General features: G+C 45.4%; 1 protein-coding gene across 1 annotated transcript; it reads left to right on the top strand.

Annotated features, from left to right (window-relative positions):
• Positions 1-2,452: 2,452 nt before the first annotated feature.
• Positions 2,453-11,515, top strand: LOC147115474 (extracellular calcium-sensing receptor-like). The gene is made up of 5 exons (XM_085989590.1): positions 2,453-2,731; positions 3,959-4,795; positions 5,374-5,601; positions 9,850-9,973; positions 10,602-11,515. The coding sequence occupies exons 1-5, from the start codon at positions 2,474-2,476 to the stop codon at positions 11,513-11,515; spliced, it is 2,361 nt and encodes a 786-aa protein (XP_085845716.1). The 5' UTR covers positions 2,453-2,473.
• The last annotated feature ends 7,052 nt before the right edge of the window (positions 11,516-18,567 follow it).

The raw sequence follows: 18,567 nt of genomic DNA, 5'->3' as shown, positions 1-18,567 counted from the left end.
TGGGACCCCACTTCCCACATTCTTCCACTCTGAATAGCACCCCTACTAACTGCTTTCTGTCTTGCCATCAACTAACTATTCATTATGCTCATGGAAACGTTGAAAACGTCCAACGGAATAGTTCATCTCTCCCAAAAAAACAGCCGTGCCATGAGTAAACGGTGCTTGAGTCGAAAGAGGAGTGGGCGCTGCTTTTTCTGTCTGACCTCTCTGCAGCTTACAAAATGGTGCAGTTGGTAGCTTTCCAACCACCAATCAAGCACCAGACTAATCTCTGCATGGTTTACTGTGCATTGGGAGAGCAGAATAAAATATACATGAGTAAAAGCATATCGGTTCGAATTTGACTTAGTGTGATGCAGTAAAAAGAACTGCCATGATGTAATTGAATGGTGGAACAGGCTGGAGGAGCTGTATTGAGGGAGTGCTGCACTGTCAGAGGTGCCGTCTTTCAGTTGAGGCGTTAAGTCGACGCCCAGTCTGCCCTCTCTGGTGGACCTAAAAGACCCAGTGGCGCTAAATCGAAGAAGAGCAGGGGAGTTATCCCTGGTGACCTGGCCAATATTTATCCCTCAATCAACATCATTAAAACAGATGATTTCGTCATTATCACATTGCTGTTTGTGGGAGCTTGCTGTGCGTAAATTGACTGCCCAGTTTCCTACATTACAACAGCTAGTAAGATTGATTGCTCTTATTTTTATATTGTATCCGATTTACCTTTAAGGATTCATTGGAAAACATTTCTCCACTCTGGAAGATGTGCAATATACTTCGGGGCATGACGCCACAAACGTAATTAGTGTATCTCCTTAAATATTAATCTGGAGAAACGATTTGTTACATTAGGCACTGATGACAATATCGTTAATTTTACGAATTCGCGCTCAGGTGCAAAACTTGGTCCTTGGGAACTCAGTTTGGTAAAACTGCCCCTGCTGACATGAACATTTGTTGCTTTCACACCGGGCTTCTTTGCCTGAAACAGACTGAGGGGATATTTTGTTTTCCTTGGGGAATTTGTCAGTAACATGTTTAAGGTTTATGGAAAAATCAGATCTATTTCAGGTAGACGCACTAATTTGCCCGTGGTATGGAATAGTATAAAAAGAACAGCGGCAGCACTTAGTCTAACTGCCGTTGATGTTACTAACATTGTTAGGAATGTATCACCGGTTGTGGTGGCTGTTGTCGTTATTTGCTCTTTTTCCGGTGCGCTCCACGAGTGAAGCAACCTGCGAACGCTGGGGGCCGGATGATATGTTGGACTTGTCTAAAGACGGAGACATCATCCTTGGCGGGGTTTTCCGAGTGCACGCCAAAGTGAATTATCGGCAACTTTCATTCAAAATCCCACCGAAACCGGTAACATGCACAAAGTCAGTGGAAGCTTCTAATGAATTTTAAAAAACATTTTCAATAGGATTTTTTTGTACTGTGTAGATTTAATGCCGCAAAGGCTTTAATATGCGCGCAGATTGTTTTGTGCTAACAGCAGGTTTCGATGAAAAGGTAATTTATGATCCACACAACTCCTCAAATAAAGAATTAGAAATAACCGACTGTAAATTAAGTTGTCCACGTTTTTAACTGACACAGCGCCTAGCTTGAGCAAAGATAGCTTAGAGAAGATTTGTCTGATCACTAAACATTGCTTCCTTTCAGAAAATCTGTCTAATTCCAGAATCCCATCTACAATCGACAAAGAATAACCATTATTTCTCTGAAATCTCAACAATGCTAATCTGTGAAGCAAGAACACAAATTATTATCATTTCAAGTTTAAGGACAAAGATACTCAGCTTTTGTTTGCCATGTTTATATTTCACATTTGTATGTGCCCGGCATCTGCAATGTGCAAAAATATGATATTATATATTAATTACTGTATGATATTTTTCAATTCCTTTTCCGTCATATTAGAATGCTGGACATATTTCGTCCACCAGTACTATTATTGTTCTGCATTATATAGAGATTTGTTGCCTATTGTTCTATGATTATTCCGTGTTATCAATTTGGGGACATTCTGTTGCTCTATTTGCTGTGCTTTGTCTGTGCCACCGGCTTAGAGAGATTCACTTAGGGCAAATTCCGCGGCCGGAGTTCAATGGACACAAAAGTATAAGCGTTTCGACGCGGAGAGTTCCCGGCCGTAGAATCCAAACTGGTGTTTCGAAAAGGGGGTACGGTTTTCGTGTTTCGGAGCTCGCCAGTCCACGATTTTCCTGTCAATTGAATGTGGGAGGAGGGAAATCGCGGATTGGCGATTAGCACATGTTGCTCAACACCGTCCAGCCCCAGTGGGAAGCTTCTCAATATTGAAGCCTGGCTGTTCGAAATATATAACAAAGGTCATCAATATCTGGAAGACCAAAAGAAATAATCCGCAGATATTTATATGTTTTACAATTTAAAAAGAAATTGTATTCCCCACAGGTTCTGGTTCAGATTTTTTCGTTTCGTATTGACCATGGTTTTTGCCATTAACGAAATAAACAAGGATTCAACACTGCTTCCCAATATTACACTGGGTTATCGGATTTACGATGTATGCACCATGCCTCGTCTATCACTGAAAGCAGCTTTTGAGTTTTTGAACGGGCGACAAGAAACGTCGCTGAAAGATCCCTGCAAAAGAACTCCCGTGGTATCTGCTATTGTTGGTGATTCTGGGTCCTCACAATCTTTAGCAATAGCGACCTTAGTCGGTACTTTCCGGATTCCTATGGTAAGTTACGAATTACACTATTATCATTGTCAGTGCACAGTAAATGAAAGAAGTAAATGTCCGCCTCCATCTCCACACAGGTCACTAGAATCGCCCAGATGATTACTGTCGTGTTCCTTTCAGCAAGTGCATCAATTTCTTTATGCAAATATGTTTGAATGATATTTGGGTGATAGCAGCAATGCATGGAATGTAGAATACATTTATTATTTGAGAAACAGAATAATGATTCCAAACGCAAAATAATGCGGATGCTGGAAATCTGAAATAAAAACAGAAAATTCTGGAAATACTCAGCAGGTCAGGCAGTATCTGTGGAGAGTGAAACAGAGTTAACGTTCCATGTCGATTAAACCTCTCCGCCGATGTTTCCTGACCTCCTGAGTATTTCCAGCTTTTTCTGCTTTTACAATAATGATTCCGCTCACTGCAATACAATGGCAGTTGGCTATGTATTAAATGCTCTCTGTTTCTCTTTCGAATTACTGTGACAAAATATGCGGAATCTATATTCCTGACAAAGTAGCAGTTGTGGCTTAGATGTCCCGCCGTCTGAAAACTTCTCTATTGAACCATGCCTTTGGTCACCTTTAAGACCTCCCCCAGCTATGTTCGGTGCCTACTGTCACTCCTTTTCCAAGTGCTTTCGGTCGTTTTAGTACCTACACAAACATTTGTTGTCGCAGTTTATATATGTTGAGTTTCTCGTCAGAAAGTATGGAAATAAGAACATAAAAGCATAAGAATTAGGAGCAGGAGTAACGTATAAGGCCGCTCGAGCTAGCTCCGCCATTCAATAAGATCGTGGCTAGATCTTCGACTTTAACTCCACTTTCCCGCCCGATCTCCATCTCCATTGATGCCCTCTGTTCCCTTCTGAGGCAAGAATGGATGGGGCTGACCACACGTTGCTACTGGAGGGAACGAGTGTATTTGGATTCAGACACCTGATTTTACATGGAATAGGGAGACATTGGAATAAAGAAAATGTTGGAATTTTGGATTAATTTTGGCGTTTTCTCTGTATGTGTTCATTATGTGATTGCGTTTATTTGTGGGGGTTTATGGGGAAACTGCGGGTTTACGGGTCCGACACAACGGTTACATACTGTAGAACACTTGGCTAGAATGTAATTTGTAGTTTTGTGGCTCAACAAATCAGAAACGACGCTGCCAAGATGGTTCTGAATCAAATGGATACATTTATTTTATTTCACTTTCCCACAGGTCAGCTACCTTTCGACGTGTGCGTGCCTGAGCAGCAGAAAGGAATATCCGTCATTTTTCAGAACCATACCAAGCGATTACTTCCAGGCCAGAGCCTTAGCCAAGCTTGTAAAACATCTCGGATGGACGTGGATCGGGACGATCAGAAGTGATGATGACTATGGTAATTTCGGAATGCAGGCTTTCACGGAAGCGGTGCAACCATTAGGCGTTTGTATTGCGTTTTCAGAAACGTTTCATGAAACTTACTCCAGGGACAAGATACTTAAAACTATGGACACGCTAAAGAAATCGTCCACAAAAGTTGTGCTGGCCTTTCTCCCACAATCCGATATGGAAATTTTTATAAAAGAAATAATACAGCAAAACATGACTGGTATACAATGGATAGGAAGCGAAGCATGGGCTGCCACGTTAGTGCTGCCAGCGGAAGAAAGTAAACGATTCCTTTCTGGCACAATTGGAATTGCAATCCGCAAAGTAGATATACAAGGGTTGAAAGAATTTTTAATGCAAGTCCACCCTTCTGTATATCCAGGAAACCTTATTGTGAAAGAGTTTTGGGAAACGACGTTCAATTGTATCCTTAGAAATACAGGAAACCAAACAAATGGCACCAAACGTGACCCGTGGATTAAGGAATGCACAGGAACAGAGGAATTGCAGACAGTACATAATTCATTTACTGATGTATCACAGTACCGAATTGAATACAATGTGTACAAAGCAACTTATGCCATTGCTCATGCTCTTCACAACATGCTGTACTGCGAAAGTGGCGAGGAAGCATTTTCCAACAACAGTTGTGCAAGTACTTTAAATTTTCAACCATGGCAGGTAAGGAGTAGGAAATATCATATATGTAGTCAATAAAAGTAAACATTTAGATTTTAGTTTATTTGCTGCCTGTACTGAACGTTTGCTGAAGGTTTATTAAAGAATCCTTACTTTAGTGTCAGTCGTGGCTCAGTAGTAGCAATCTTGCTTCTGAGTCAGAAGGTTGTGGGTTCAAGTCCCACCTCAGAGACTTGAGCATAAAATCCAGGCTGATAGTCTTGTACAGTTCTGAGGCAGTGCTGCATTGTTGGAGGTGCGGCCTTTTGAGGCCCCGTCTGCCCTCTCAGGTGAACATAAAATATCTCATCGTAACATTTCGAAGAGGGGCATGCGAATGCTCCTCACTATTCAGGCCAATAATTATCCCTCAACCAATACCACTAAAAACAGATTGTCTAGGCATTATCACTTTGTGGCACCTTGCTGTGCGCAAATTGGATGCAGCATTTCCTACACTACAACAGTGAAGACACTTCAGAAGTAGTTACTTGTCTGTAAAGCATTTTGGAAGCTCCTGAGGCCGTGAAAGGCGCTATATAAATGCAAGTGTTATTTTTCTTTCATTTTTACCCTTCTAGCTTGTGCATTACATGAAAACAGTAAGTTTCACCACTAAGATGGGAGAAAAGGTGCATTTTGACGCAAATGGGGACCCAGTCGCCACATATGACATTGTAAACTGGCAGACAAATGGCCTTGGTGAAGTTGATATTGTACATGTTGGACACTACGATGGATCTGCTCCCGCAGGTCAAGAATTTATGATAAATGAAGAAGCAATGGTGTGGAGTGGAGGTCAAATTGCGGTAAGGCACTCATTGTGAAATATAATCACCTGAATGAGGATGAAGTCTGACAGGCCATAATAGGGTGTTATTTATGCTGCCTGCAGCCATGAACTTTTAAAAAAGTACAGCAACAGAGACAAAAGCTAGTAGCGATAAATAGCAGCGATTGCAGTATTCTGAGTTATTCACCTTGTATTACAAATTAACATTCAACTGACATTCTAACACTTAATAATGTCAACTGAGGGATTGCTGTTGTTTTCTATTGACTGCTATATATTCGGCAAGGAGTAACCCACGCACAGAGAGCCGTACTGCTAGCATAATGCTTCTTGACTGCTTCTGTTACGCAGTGATTATGCTCGGTATGGACGACTAAATAAAACGCAAATATTACTTAATATGAATCCGCAGCATATGGAACCACATGGAACAATACTAACCTTAATTCGATTCATAATATTGTTCACGAATTAGTTGGAATTCGCACAATAACAGTGCAGCAGAATTCCAAGCTGGCAATATGGATTTGGCGAGATACATTTTGAAGCGTAGTATAGTATAACTAAATTATCCACGTGTATTGGATAAATTATACCATCATGCAATGATACAGCACAGAAGGAGATAATTGAATCATAGAAATATACGGCTCCGAATGAGGCCATTCGGCCCACCGTGTCTCTGCCGACCGAAAAAGAGCTATTCTGCCTAATCCCACTTTCCAGCTCTTGGTCTGTAGCCTTGTAGGTTACGTCACTTCAAGGACGTATCGAAGTACGTTTTGAATATGATGAGCACTTCTACCTCTACCACCCTTTCAGGCAGTGAGTTCCAGACCCACACCACCCCCTAGATGAAAAATGTTCTCCTCAACTCCCCCAAATTCTTCTAACAATTACCTTAAATCTACACCCCCTGGTTATTGGCCTCACTGCTGAGGGAAACAGATCATTCCTAGTCACACTATCTAGGCCCCTCATGATTAATACACCTCAATTCAATATCTCCTCAGCCTCCTTGGCTCCAAAGCAAACAAACCTCGCTTGTCCAATCCTTCCTCATAGCTAAAATTCTCCAGTCCTGGCAACATCCTCGTAAATCTGCTGTGTACCTCATCTAGTGCAATCACATTTTCCTGTAATGTGATGACCAGAACTGTAGGTATTAAACAGTTATGCAATTAGTCCCATTCCCCTTAGTTTGAGTATCTGTTATACAGCGTTCACCATTGTGTTAGCTTTACAATGTCTTTGCATTTTTGTGCACATCGTTTAAATTCTTCTTGACCTCGTCTGCATTCGGGGTGTTTCGGTGAACAGGTTTTCTGTCCTTGACTTAATGCATTATATGTAACAAAAATGATTCTGAGAGGCAAGTTGAAAAGTGTGACTTGGAATTATCGAATTAAATTCAGACTGACGACGTTATAAGTGGTGAAAGGTTTATTTTGTTTAGAAACATGTGGGATTTCACATGGAGGATTCAGAAATTAGGGTCTCCACGGGTGAGTATGCATGGGGTACTCACTCGTAAGCCCGGTGGAGGTGCCGGTTTCGTGCATTCACTGCGCATGCATGGGAAACCGGCACTTCCGTTCCCTTGAAAGAAGGGGTTGAGAGGTGGAGCGCGTGCGCCGGCGAGGCAGCGTGAGCACATCAAATTTACATATTTTTCCAGGTATTTCCGGGAGGGTAAGTCTCCAGCAGTTACACTTTTAAAAAGCAGACGCAAGGCCTACTTTTAACAAAGGTAAGTGGTGAATTAATTAAAAATAAAACATTTTTTTCCAAAGGTTTATTACTTTTAAACACTTTAAAGAAAGGTAAGTTTTTTTTAGCCCTGTTAGAAAATGTAATTAATTTTTTCAAAAATTTTAATTATTGTTTAAAATAGTTATTTCATGCAAATTATATTTATTTTAAAAATGTGTCTTTTTAATGTATTTGAAGTTTTAGTGATGTTATTCACGATATATATTAATGATCTAGACAAGGAAACTGGATGTAATATCTCCAAATTTGCAGACGACACAAAGCTGGGTGGGCGTGTGTGCTGTGAGGAGGATGCCGAGAAACTACAGGATGATTTGGACAGGTTGGGTGATTGGGCAGAAGCATGGCAGATGCAATATAACGTGGATAAATGTGAGGTTATCCACTTTGATGGCAAAAAAAGGAAGGCAGATTATTATCTGAATGGCAATAAATTGGGAGCAGGGGAAGTGCAACGCGACCTGGGTGTCCTTGTGCACCAGTCGCTGAAGGTGAGCATGCAGGTGCAGCAGGCAGTTAAGAAGACAAATGGTATGTTGGCCTTCATAGCGAGACGGTTTGAGTACAGAAACAAGGATGTCTTGCTGCAGTTGTGCAGGGCCTTGGTGAGACCACATCTTGAGTATTGTGTGCAGTTTTGGTCGCCTTATCTGAGGAAGGATATTCTTGCCATGGAAGGCGTTCAGCGAAGATTCACTAGGCTAATACCTGGGATGGCAGGAATGATGTATGAGGAGAGATTGAGTCGATTGGTCTTGTACTCACTGGAGTTTAGAAGAATGAGAGGGGATCTCATTGAAATTTATAAAATTCTGGCAGGACTGGACAGACTAGATGCAGGGAAGAGGTTCCCGATAGTCGGGGAGTCCAGAACCAGGGGATCACAGTCTAAGGATAAGGGGTAGGCCTTTTAGGACAGAAATGAGGAGGAATTTCTTCACCCAGAGAGTGGTGAACCTGTGGAATTCTCTACCACAGAAGGCAGTAGAGGCCAATTCATTAAATATATTCAAGAAGGAGTTGGATATATTTCTTAAGGCTAAAGGGATCAAGGGGTATGGGGAGAAAGCAGGGACTGGGTACTGAACTTGGATGATCAGCCATGAACTCATTGAATGGCGGAGCAGGCTCGAGGGGTCGAATGGCCTACTCCTGCTCCTATCTTCTATGTTTCTATGTTTCTATGTTTTGGGGCTTATAGTATTTATAGGTTTGACAGCTCTTCCTGTCAAACTTATGAATGAAGCATTCCCTGCTACCATTGGCTCTCCATGGCCCACGTGATCCCAGGGGATGCATCAAACTAACTGCGCCCCTGGGATAAGCAAGCCCTCCGTGCGGGCAGTTGGAAGAGGCCCAGGATTGGAATCCCATACGGACCAACAGCTCAACGGCCGGCGCACTAGGTAAGTGCAGGTCGGGGGCTTGCACCCGAAGGAAGCCCCTGACCTGAATGTCTCGGCCAATATATACTTCAAAATGGGGATAAAAATGCTCAGAGAAACAGAAGGTGAGAATAACCCCTATAATCGGTATTCTAATTAAAAGAAAATCACTATACAAAATGCCTCTCTGTCAGATACAACAGAAGCGGATGTTTAATTTTTGAATTTCCTTGGCCCAGAAATTCAAGTCGAAGGCTTCCCGCAGGTGCAAGCCTCTGACCCGCACTTACCTTGTGCGCCGGCTATTGTGCTGTGGGCCCACGTGGGATTCCGATCCTGGGCCTCCTCCAACTGCCGGCACACAGTGCTTGCGTATCCCAGGGGCGCAGTTAATTCGAAGCCTCCCCTGGTATCACATGGGCCATGGAGAGCCAATGGTAGCAGGGAATACTTCATTCATAAATTTGACAGGAAGAGCTGTCAAACCTATAAATACTATGAGCCCCAAAACATCACTAAAACTTCAAATAAATGTTTAAAATCACACTTTTAAAATAACTATAAATTACACGAATTAACTATTTTAAACAATAATATAATTTTTTGAAAAAATTAATTACATTTTCTAACGGGGCTAAAAATAAACTTACCTTTCTTTAAAGTGTTTAAAAATAATAAACCTGTGGAAAAAATGTTTTAATTTTAATTAATTCACCACTTACCTTGTTAAAAGTAGACCTTGCGCCTGCTTTTTAAAAGTGTAACTGCTGGAGACTTACCCTCCCGGAGAAACCTGCAAAAAACCGGAAGTTCCAGGCGTATGCGCTGCCTCTCCGGCGCACGCGTTCCATCTCTCAGCCCCTTCTTTCAAGGGAACGGAAGTTCCGGTTTCCCGCTCTTGCGCAGCGCATGCACAAAACTGGCACTTTCATTGGGTCCTACGCGTGAGTACCCAATGCGTACTCACCCGTGGAGACCCGAATTTCTGGGATATTTATTGTTTGAAAACTACATGAACACCAGTAAAATAACAAAAATGAGTTGTATTTTTCTTTGACTGGGCAATAGTTTGACTTTGTGACTGCAATGTAATATATTTTTTTAAGGTTCCAAAAGCAGTTTGTTCTGAGAGCTGTACCACTGGAAGAAGGAAGGCAACAAGGAAAGGACAACCCATCTGTTGTTACGATTGTTTACCGTGTCCTGACGGTGAAATTAGTAACACTACTGGTAATAAGAAATATAGATCTTGAAATTATTCCGTAGGATACTTGTGTACAAATGCATTTCTGAAATTCCTATAGGATCTATTTGAGCATAGACATTAACCAATTGAAAAGGCGGTAAGAGACTTGAGTACAAAATCCATGCTGACGCTTCAGTGCACAACTGAGGGTATGCTGCAGTGTCGGATATGGGTAAAATATCTTATGGGTTTATTTCGAAGACGAGCAGGGGAGTTATCCCCGCAGCTCTGGTCAATATTTATCCCGCAACCAATACCTAAAACCAGATTATCAGGTCATTATCACATTTTTGTTTGTTGGCCCTTGGTGAATGCAAATTGGCTGCCGCGTTTCCTACAGTGCATCAGTGCTACACGTCAAAGTTATTAATTGGCTGCAAGCGCTTTGGGACGTCCTGAGGTCGTGAAAGGAGCTATATAATGCAAGTTCTTTCTTTTTTTACTTTCCGATGAAATAGCGGAGGGAGGAATTCCAGAGAATGCATGAGCATTGGTACACTAGTATCCCGTCGTGCGATTTTATGGATATGATTTCATCCTCATTATTTTCGATATTTTGTGAAATGTTATTTGGGATAAATGTTCTTTAAAAATGCATTTGCTTCTCTTTAGATGCAACAAATTGCATTAAATGTCCTTTGGAATACCGATCCAGTCAAGCGAGAGATCAGTGCATACTAAAAGAAATTGAATTTCTTTCATTTGGAGAGTCCATGGGAATTATTCTGGTGGTAGTGGCATTGCTTGGAGCTTGCATCACGATGGGTGTGTTTACTACATTCTATTTTTACAGAGATACTCCCGTTGTTAAAGCCAATAACTCGGAGTTAAGCTTTCTACTTCTTTTGGCATTAACGTTATGTTTTCTGTGCTCAATTACATTCATTGGAGAACCCTCGGCCTGGTCTTGCATCTTACGTCACACAGCATTTGCTGTCATTTTTGTTCTTTGCATATCTTGTGTTTTGAGCAAAACTGTTGTTGTGGTGATGGCATTTAATGCAACTCGTCCCAGCCGTAACATAATGAAGTGGTTTGGCCCTTCGCAACAACGCCTGACTGTTGTCTTCCTTACAATGGTACAATGCTTAATATGTACTGTCTGGCTGACCACATCACCACCCTATCCTCGGAAAAACAGTGATTATGCCAAAGACATAATCGTCTTTGAATGCAATGTCGGCTCTGCAATAAACTTTTACTGTGTTCTAGGTTATATTGGATTCTTGTCTTGTGTGTGTTTTGTGGTCGCTTTTCTAGCTCGACAACTCCCCAATAATTTCAATGAAGCTAAACACATCACTTTTAGCATGCTTATCTTTTGTGCAGTGTGGATGGCTTTCATTCCAGCTTACATAAGTTCTCCTGGGAAATATGCTGTCGCCGTGGAGGTGTTTGCTATTTTGGCCTCTAGCTTTGGCCTTCTTCTCTGCATTTTTGCCCCCAAATGTTACATTATCCTGCTTAAACAAGAAGAAAATACAAAGAGGCATATCATGGGTGATAAGGTGTCCAAGGCGCTTTAAATATCATTCTGGTACTGTCCGCTATAAGTTTAGTGGCACAATATTTATGCTCCATTATAAATAATGTTTTCATTCAATTATTATGTTTTCATGTATTTCAACTGCGAAATTTATCGGCATAGGTATTTTAAAGCATATGTTTTACTGAAACGCTTGTTTCTTAACATTAGTAATAAAGATCTATTTACATGTTACAGAAGGACATTGGGCTAGATTTTCAGTCGCTTGCGCCAGCAGTTAGCGCCTTAAGAGAAGTGATTTCCGGGCGCTATGCGTGTAGCGCCCGGGCGCAGCGCAGTTTGTGCCCCGCCCCAAATTAAGTTGCCCGTTAGCGCCGGCGCAAAGTTTAGCGCCCGCCCGGATGCGCGCGCAGAAAATGACGTCACATCCTCGTGCAACGCCCTTTGGCCGCCCCGATTGCAAACTTCAGTCGGACCGCCCCATTGTGCGGCGGGCGGCCGGAGCGTTTGGAAAAAGGAACGCAACACAACCAGCGCGGGCCCCGGGGGGCGCTAATTAAAGGGAACGTCCTCTCCAGTATAAAGGCCAGCCTTTTTTTAAAAAAACAGTCTTGTGCAACGCATTTCTGGAGACACAACAAGGAGGATAGCTAACTGGTTTCAAGCAGCAAGAGCCAGGTATTTTTGGACTCGGGCCATAGCGCTGCAAGTGGCCATTTGGAAATTAGACTGTTTGCCAGGATTTGATGGGGGCTGCATGGGGTGCCAACGCGGAGCTGCAGCGCCATGTCCGTAGGGCTCGCAGACGCATTGTGAGAGGGGCAGCCCTGGCTAGAGGCAGAGGGGGCTACAGGCGTCGGCCACGTAGGCCTTACCCAGTCAGGCTATACCGCCAGCAGCGCTCCTACCTAAACATGAGTGCCGCGCGATGTGTTAGAAGGCTCCGATTCCGAAAGGAGGTGATTGCAGAGATCTGCCACCTGCTTCGCCGAGATCTGCGGCCAAAGCTCAGGTGCAGGACGTCTCTGTCGGTGGAAGTGAAGGTGACGGTGGCATTGAACTTCTATGCCACCGGCTCCTTCCAATACGCTGCTGGGGACATAGCAAACATCTCCCAGTATGGCGCGCATCGCTGCATCCGCCACGTGACCGAAGCACTGTTCAGAAGGAGAAGCCAATTCATCTCCTTCCCCATGGCCCTCGAGAGCCAGCATCAGCACGCATTGGGATTTGCCAGACTCGGGGAATTCCCCTTGGTGCAGGGCGCCATTGACTGTACGGATGTGGCTTTGCGGGCCCCTCTGGAGCATGGCGAGCAGTATCGCAACAGGAAGGGCTACCATTCTCTGAATGTGCAGCTGGTATGTGACCACAAGCAGCGCATCATGGCAGTCAATGCCAGCTTCCCAGGCAGCAGCCACGATGCCTTTATCCTGCGGCAGAGTACTGCGCATGACATGTTCCAGGCACAGCCTCCCCCAAGAGGATGGCTTATCGGGGACAAAGGCTATCCTTTGTGAACCTGGCTCATGACCCCGCTCCGCGCGCCCAGGACCGCTGCTGAAGAGGCCTACAACGAGAGCCATCAAACCACCCGCAACATCATCGAGCTAACTATTGGGGTCCTCAAGCAGCGGTTCTGCTGCCTTGATCGCTCCGGAGGAGCTCTCCAGTATTCGCCGGACCGGGTCTCCCAATTTGTGGTGGTTTGCTGCATGCTACACAACCTGGCTATCCGCAGGACTCAGGCACTGCCACCTGACGTTGGACCAGCACCCCAGGAGGAGGAGCAGGAGGAGCATGAGGAGGAGGAGGAGGAGGAGGAGCAGGAGTACGTTCCCAGGAGGGAGCGACCAGGGCCAAGGGCCGCACGACGCCACCTTATTACACGGTACTTCTAAGCCCCCTGTCAGGGAATGGCCAGGGGCCATGAGGGAAGATGAATGCAGCCGCTCCGCAAGCCCTCAGCCGGCGAAGCCAACAAACACTAAGAAGAACAACCATGGAGACTGCATGAATAAAGATAATTTTTTATTGCACAAAAATGAAAAGCCCTTCCCACATGAATCCCCAAAAACAATAAACGGGCCCCACAAAAAGCCCAACAAACGGCTCACTCCCAGAAACTGGGGAGGAGTCACTCCACCTTTCTTCAAACCGGGCCTCAACGTCGGCCTAACGCAAAAAATAAGCCCTCCAAAAGCACAACCATGGGCAAAATAAAGATGGCCACCGCCATATTAAAGGAAAGCTGCCGACACCCTCTACTGAGTGGCCCGCGAGGGCGAGACCTTGGCCAGCCTTTTGCCTCCCCTGCCCGGCCTGCTGCTCCTTCGCAAGCTCTGCCCAGTGGCTGCTGCGAGGCTGGGGGAAGGCGCCTGAGTCTCAGATGCCCTTCCGCCAGATGCCGCTGGGGGGCGGCCTACACGGCGTTTGGGCCTCGAGGGGCCGTCTGCTGAGTGGTGCACCTGAGCCTGGCCACCATCAGCTGCAGCTGCTTGCCCTTGACGCCCCAGTGGGGGAATGGCGGCGACGGATGGCGCAATGTGGGCCAGCTGGCGTCTGGGATGCGCTGGCTGGTGCTGTGGCGTGGTGGCACTCGGCCGGGCCCGCACTGCAGGATCCGCAGCAATCAGCCGAGGGGCAGCTTGCTGGGATGGTCCAGCGCGGCGGCTGCCCTGGCGATGCCTGCCTGAGACAGCGCGTGTGGCAGCAGTGAGTGCCCCTGTGGTCCTGGTGTGCGCGCGCATCACATCCGCCAGGGTCTTGATGGCATCAGTCAGCATGCGGCCACTCGCGGCAGTTGCTGCCCCGAACTCGCGCACACTGGTCGCCAGTGACTCGATGGCCTCAGGCATGCGCCCCACCACACTCATGAGCTCCGTGTGGCGCCGGTCTGAGTCGTCAGCCATCTTATCCAGCTTCCACACCTCCTCCGAAGTGAAGGTGTCCGGACTGGAGTCGCGACTCTCCCGCTGGGGAGGAGGGGGCCGAACTAGGGGACCCTTGCCGCGTTGGTGACGGCGAGTGTGCCGAGCAGCAGCACTCCCCTCTGATCCTTCCCCCCTTTGGGGGGAAGGCCGCTGGCCACGCGCACGGCTGCTGGGTGGCTGGATGCCACTGGTCCCAGAAGCTGCATTGCCCTGCGACAGTTCCTCCAGGCACTCGTCCAGTGAGGAGGTGTCAAGCATTTCCTCCTCTCCTGCGGGACGTGACTGTTCCCCCAAAGGTCCGGCTTGCTCCTCCTCCTCCTCCTGGTCGGAGGTGCTGTCACTGGCAGCTTCAGGGTCCTGGTCGTCACCAGCTGAAAGCAGGAATGCACAAGAGTAGCTTCAGAGTGAGGAGACGGCGTCAGCGAGGGAGTTAGGACTGGTGGGGTTCAGCGCATTGGTGGGACAGTGGCAAAGGAGGTAGCTCAGATGGGCCAGTGCGACGCGAGAGGGCCAAAAGGCGAGGTCCTTACCATTGCCGGGCAGTGGAGGGTCGGATACACCGCACGCTGTGGGGACAATCACACGGGCTCCCATGAGCACACACACGCGCTCCTCCAGCCGAGTGAGCTTCTGCAGCTTGGCGCGGCCACCCCTGGCACGGGCCTGGCGATTAAACGCTACTTTAGCCTGCAAGAGAAAGGACGGGCTGTAAGTGCGCAGTGAAGCCCTGATGTAGTGTGCACTGCCTCCCATGGTGGAATAGCTTGGACAGAGTGAAGCCCTGATGTAGAGTGCACTGCCTCCCATGGTGGAATAGCTTGGACAGAGTGAAGCCCTGATGTACTGTGCACTGCCTCCCATGGTGGAATAGCTTGTCCAAAGTGTAGAGTGCCGAATGGCCATTTGATGCTCATGACTGTCCCAATGCTGCTTGCTGAGGGCTGGCCAATAGGACTTTCAGCTCCCTTTGCCCATCATGTCAGGTGTACATGCAAGAATGAGGAGGAGACTGGAAAGGCTACTCACCTTCACAATCCTGGTCAGATCGTTGTATTTTTTACGACATTGTTTGTGGGTCCTGGGGGCATCGCCGGTGAACGTCACCCTCTGGGCGATCTGCTTCCAGGCTTTGGTGTAGTCATGGTGGGTTGGATTCCTCCCACTCTCTGGAAACAAGATCTTGCGCCTCACCTCCAGAGCTGTGACCATTATGTCCAGATCACCCTCTGAGAAGCGCAGGGCACGCTGACGGGCCTTCTCTGGCGTTGCCATGACTCCCTGGGGCTGAGCAGCAGTGTTGAGGCCTCTTTGTAAGGCTGCAGTGTGCAGGGCGTGGCAGCAGACCAATTCGTCCCTTCCCCCTTTAACAGCTGGTCGGCACCACGGGGTCTGCTGTCAGTGCAAAAATGACCGCACCCGCGCTGCGCCCCGCCTGGGCGCTATCCCTCTGGACCGTCGGCTTAGCGCCTAAAGGTAGGAGTGGAATGCCTCTTTTAGCGCTCCACCACTCTCTTAGGGCGAAGCCACTGAATTTCCGGCAACGGGGCGCTACTTTGGGGCGGGCGCTAACTTCGGGCGGGCGCTAACGTTAGCGCCCCAAAACTGTCTATACTGAAAATCTAGCCCATTGTTTTGTAGTCTTGTGTATACTATTTTATATCGATAATTTTCTTTCTCTACTACAGGGTTAATTCATTTTTAAAATAAAGAACACTCCTTTGATGATGGATTGTATCCTACAAAATCTCTTATCTGGATCGACAGTATCCATTTCACCCAGTCCTAAATGACATAAATTAATTATTTATGTGGTACACTTTGGGATTTGTTTATGTGGCATTAATAATGAACTCACTTCCGCAGCCTTGCTTATGAGTCAAAGCATTGTAGGTTCATACCCTGCTCCAACATTTAAGAATGTACTACTCCAGTTTGAGTTTGAGAATATAATCTAGGTTGACAATTCAGTCCAATACCGAAAGACTGCTGCACGTTTGATGTGGCGTCCTCCGGCTGAGAAGCTGCACCTAGGCCTTATCTGAACAGTCTACTAGATCAGGGGGATGTTAAGATACCATGGCATTATTTGAAGAACAGCAAATAATTCCACTGATATCCGGGTTGACATTTTCCACCAAGAAACTCCACCAAAAACTGATAAATTGGGGATTGAACACCTAGTAGTATCTGGGACATTCATCTACACAAAATTCGAGGTGTATTTACCTACATGCCAACAGGTGCTGCACAATAACATTCAATTGCCTTTGAATGTGTCTGAGACATTGAAAGTGAGTCTCTGCACCTCCTAGGGACGATATTATAATTCCTGTACATTCGACCATAGCTATTGATCTGGCCGCACAAAAATCTGAAAACATCCAAATGACACTGATATTCAGGAGTTGATGCCTCCATCTTGTAATATCACTGTAATTGTTTTTGTTCCTCAAGTTCACTTTTTTTATTCGTGAGAGTGCTACCTCATTTCACGTAGTTGTGTTCCTTTGATGATACGTCAATTAGTAAGCTTCAGGTATGCTGAAGCTTTCGTATTCGTGCCGGACACTGCCCGCGGCACATCTACAAGGGACTGGTAGAAGTTGATCGGGAGTGCAAAATGCAGGGAATCGTATTGGCCACGATTTTCAGTTCCAATGACATCAATCAAACTGAATATGGGGCGGGGCATGCAACAAAGGCCCATGCGAATCCATCCATTTTGCCCTACCGCACAAGGCGAATTTGTACCCAAAATTGTCAACATTGCTGAGCAGCCAAGTTCTGATCTAATGCTGGAGCACGTTAAAGCCTAGAGGTGCGTTTATCATTCCCGTAGGCCATCTCACATGGCTTTGAGTTTGAATTCGATATGATAAAATTCCAGCTTGGTGTTCAGTAACATTTTAGAAATGTTAACGTGTCAGTCAGATTTTACCTAGAATTACATAGATTATACAGCAAAGATACACGCCATTCTGCCCAACTAGTCCATGCCGCCGTTTATTCTCCACTCAAGCCTCCTAGCATCCTTCCTCATCTAACTCTATCAGCGTAACCTTCTATTCCCTTCTCCCTCATATGCTCATGTAACATCCCCTTAAATACATCTATACTATCCATCTATACTATCCATCCACCTGTGGTAGCGAGTTCCACATTCTCACCTCTCTCTGGTAAAGAATTTTCTTCTGAATTCCCTATTTGATTTTTGGTGACTATTTTGTAGCTTTCAGAATCTCTTATAATAATTTGTCCGTGACTACACAAACCACTCTGGGTACAGGTATATTGTGTATGAGTAAAACAGGTTTATTAAGCATTAACATCCAGTACAAAGAAGTAATACTTAACAAGAAGATAGTCACAGTCTGTTCCTTCAAACCCCGGCGTTCCTTCCGAGTGACTGGGGCACAAGTCTCCTGATGTAAGTTACTGTGTTCTGTTGAACAATGCTCGCTTCTTTGGGATCTTGCTGTGTTCCGTTGACCATTGCTCCTATCAATCTCTGATTACACCGTGCGTGCTTTCCATGTTCTAAACCTGTATCTTTATACCCTTTCTCCTCTCGTTTTGCCTACGTGGCAGTAATTAACCCTCTGACACCTGGTAAAAAGTCTTGCTTCCCTCGTTGGCCATCTTATGACCTTGTTGATGCTATTAGGTTCTTCTCTATGCATAACAAAGTAGCCTTATCTCAGATGTTCACTTTTCACAGAACACTTACTAGAATGTTGACCAAACAATCTGCCCATCCTATAGCTGTACCAATGAAGGATGTCTCCAACTCTTATCTCTCTAGTTTTTATCTCTTTAAGCATAATATTGCTGAATTCCTCATCTCCATAAATTAGCACTACATTCTGTTACTACAGTCATTTTAAACAGAGGTTTTTAGTCAGGTTGGCATAATCCCATCCTGCTTTGCTCTCAGCCATTCGCCATTTTATACAGGCTTTTAGGCTTTCAACATACAATTTCACATATTATAGTTATATAAAAATGGTTATAGAATCTTCATAATGTTTACTAAATCCTACAGGTACACCCTATCCTACATATCCCTACCTTGAGGGCGAGGCATTTGCCGACCCCTCAAACCTAAAATCTTACACATGGATTATGTTTCTTCAGTTTTATGTAACACTAACATGTTCTG

Source organism: Somniosus microcephalus, chromosome 6, assembly GCF_052327205.1.
Source record: "Somniosus microcephalus isolate GS21.2 chromosome 6, FLI_Smic_1.0, whole genome shotgun sequence".
NCBI lineage: Eukaryota > Metazoa > Chordata > Chondrichthyes > Squaliformes > Somniosidae > Somniosus > Somniosus microcephalus.
The sequence above is the reverse complement of the archived record's forward strand: the minus strand, read 5'-3'. Positions and strand labels throughout refer to the sequence as shown.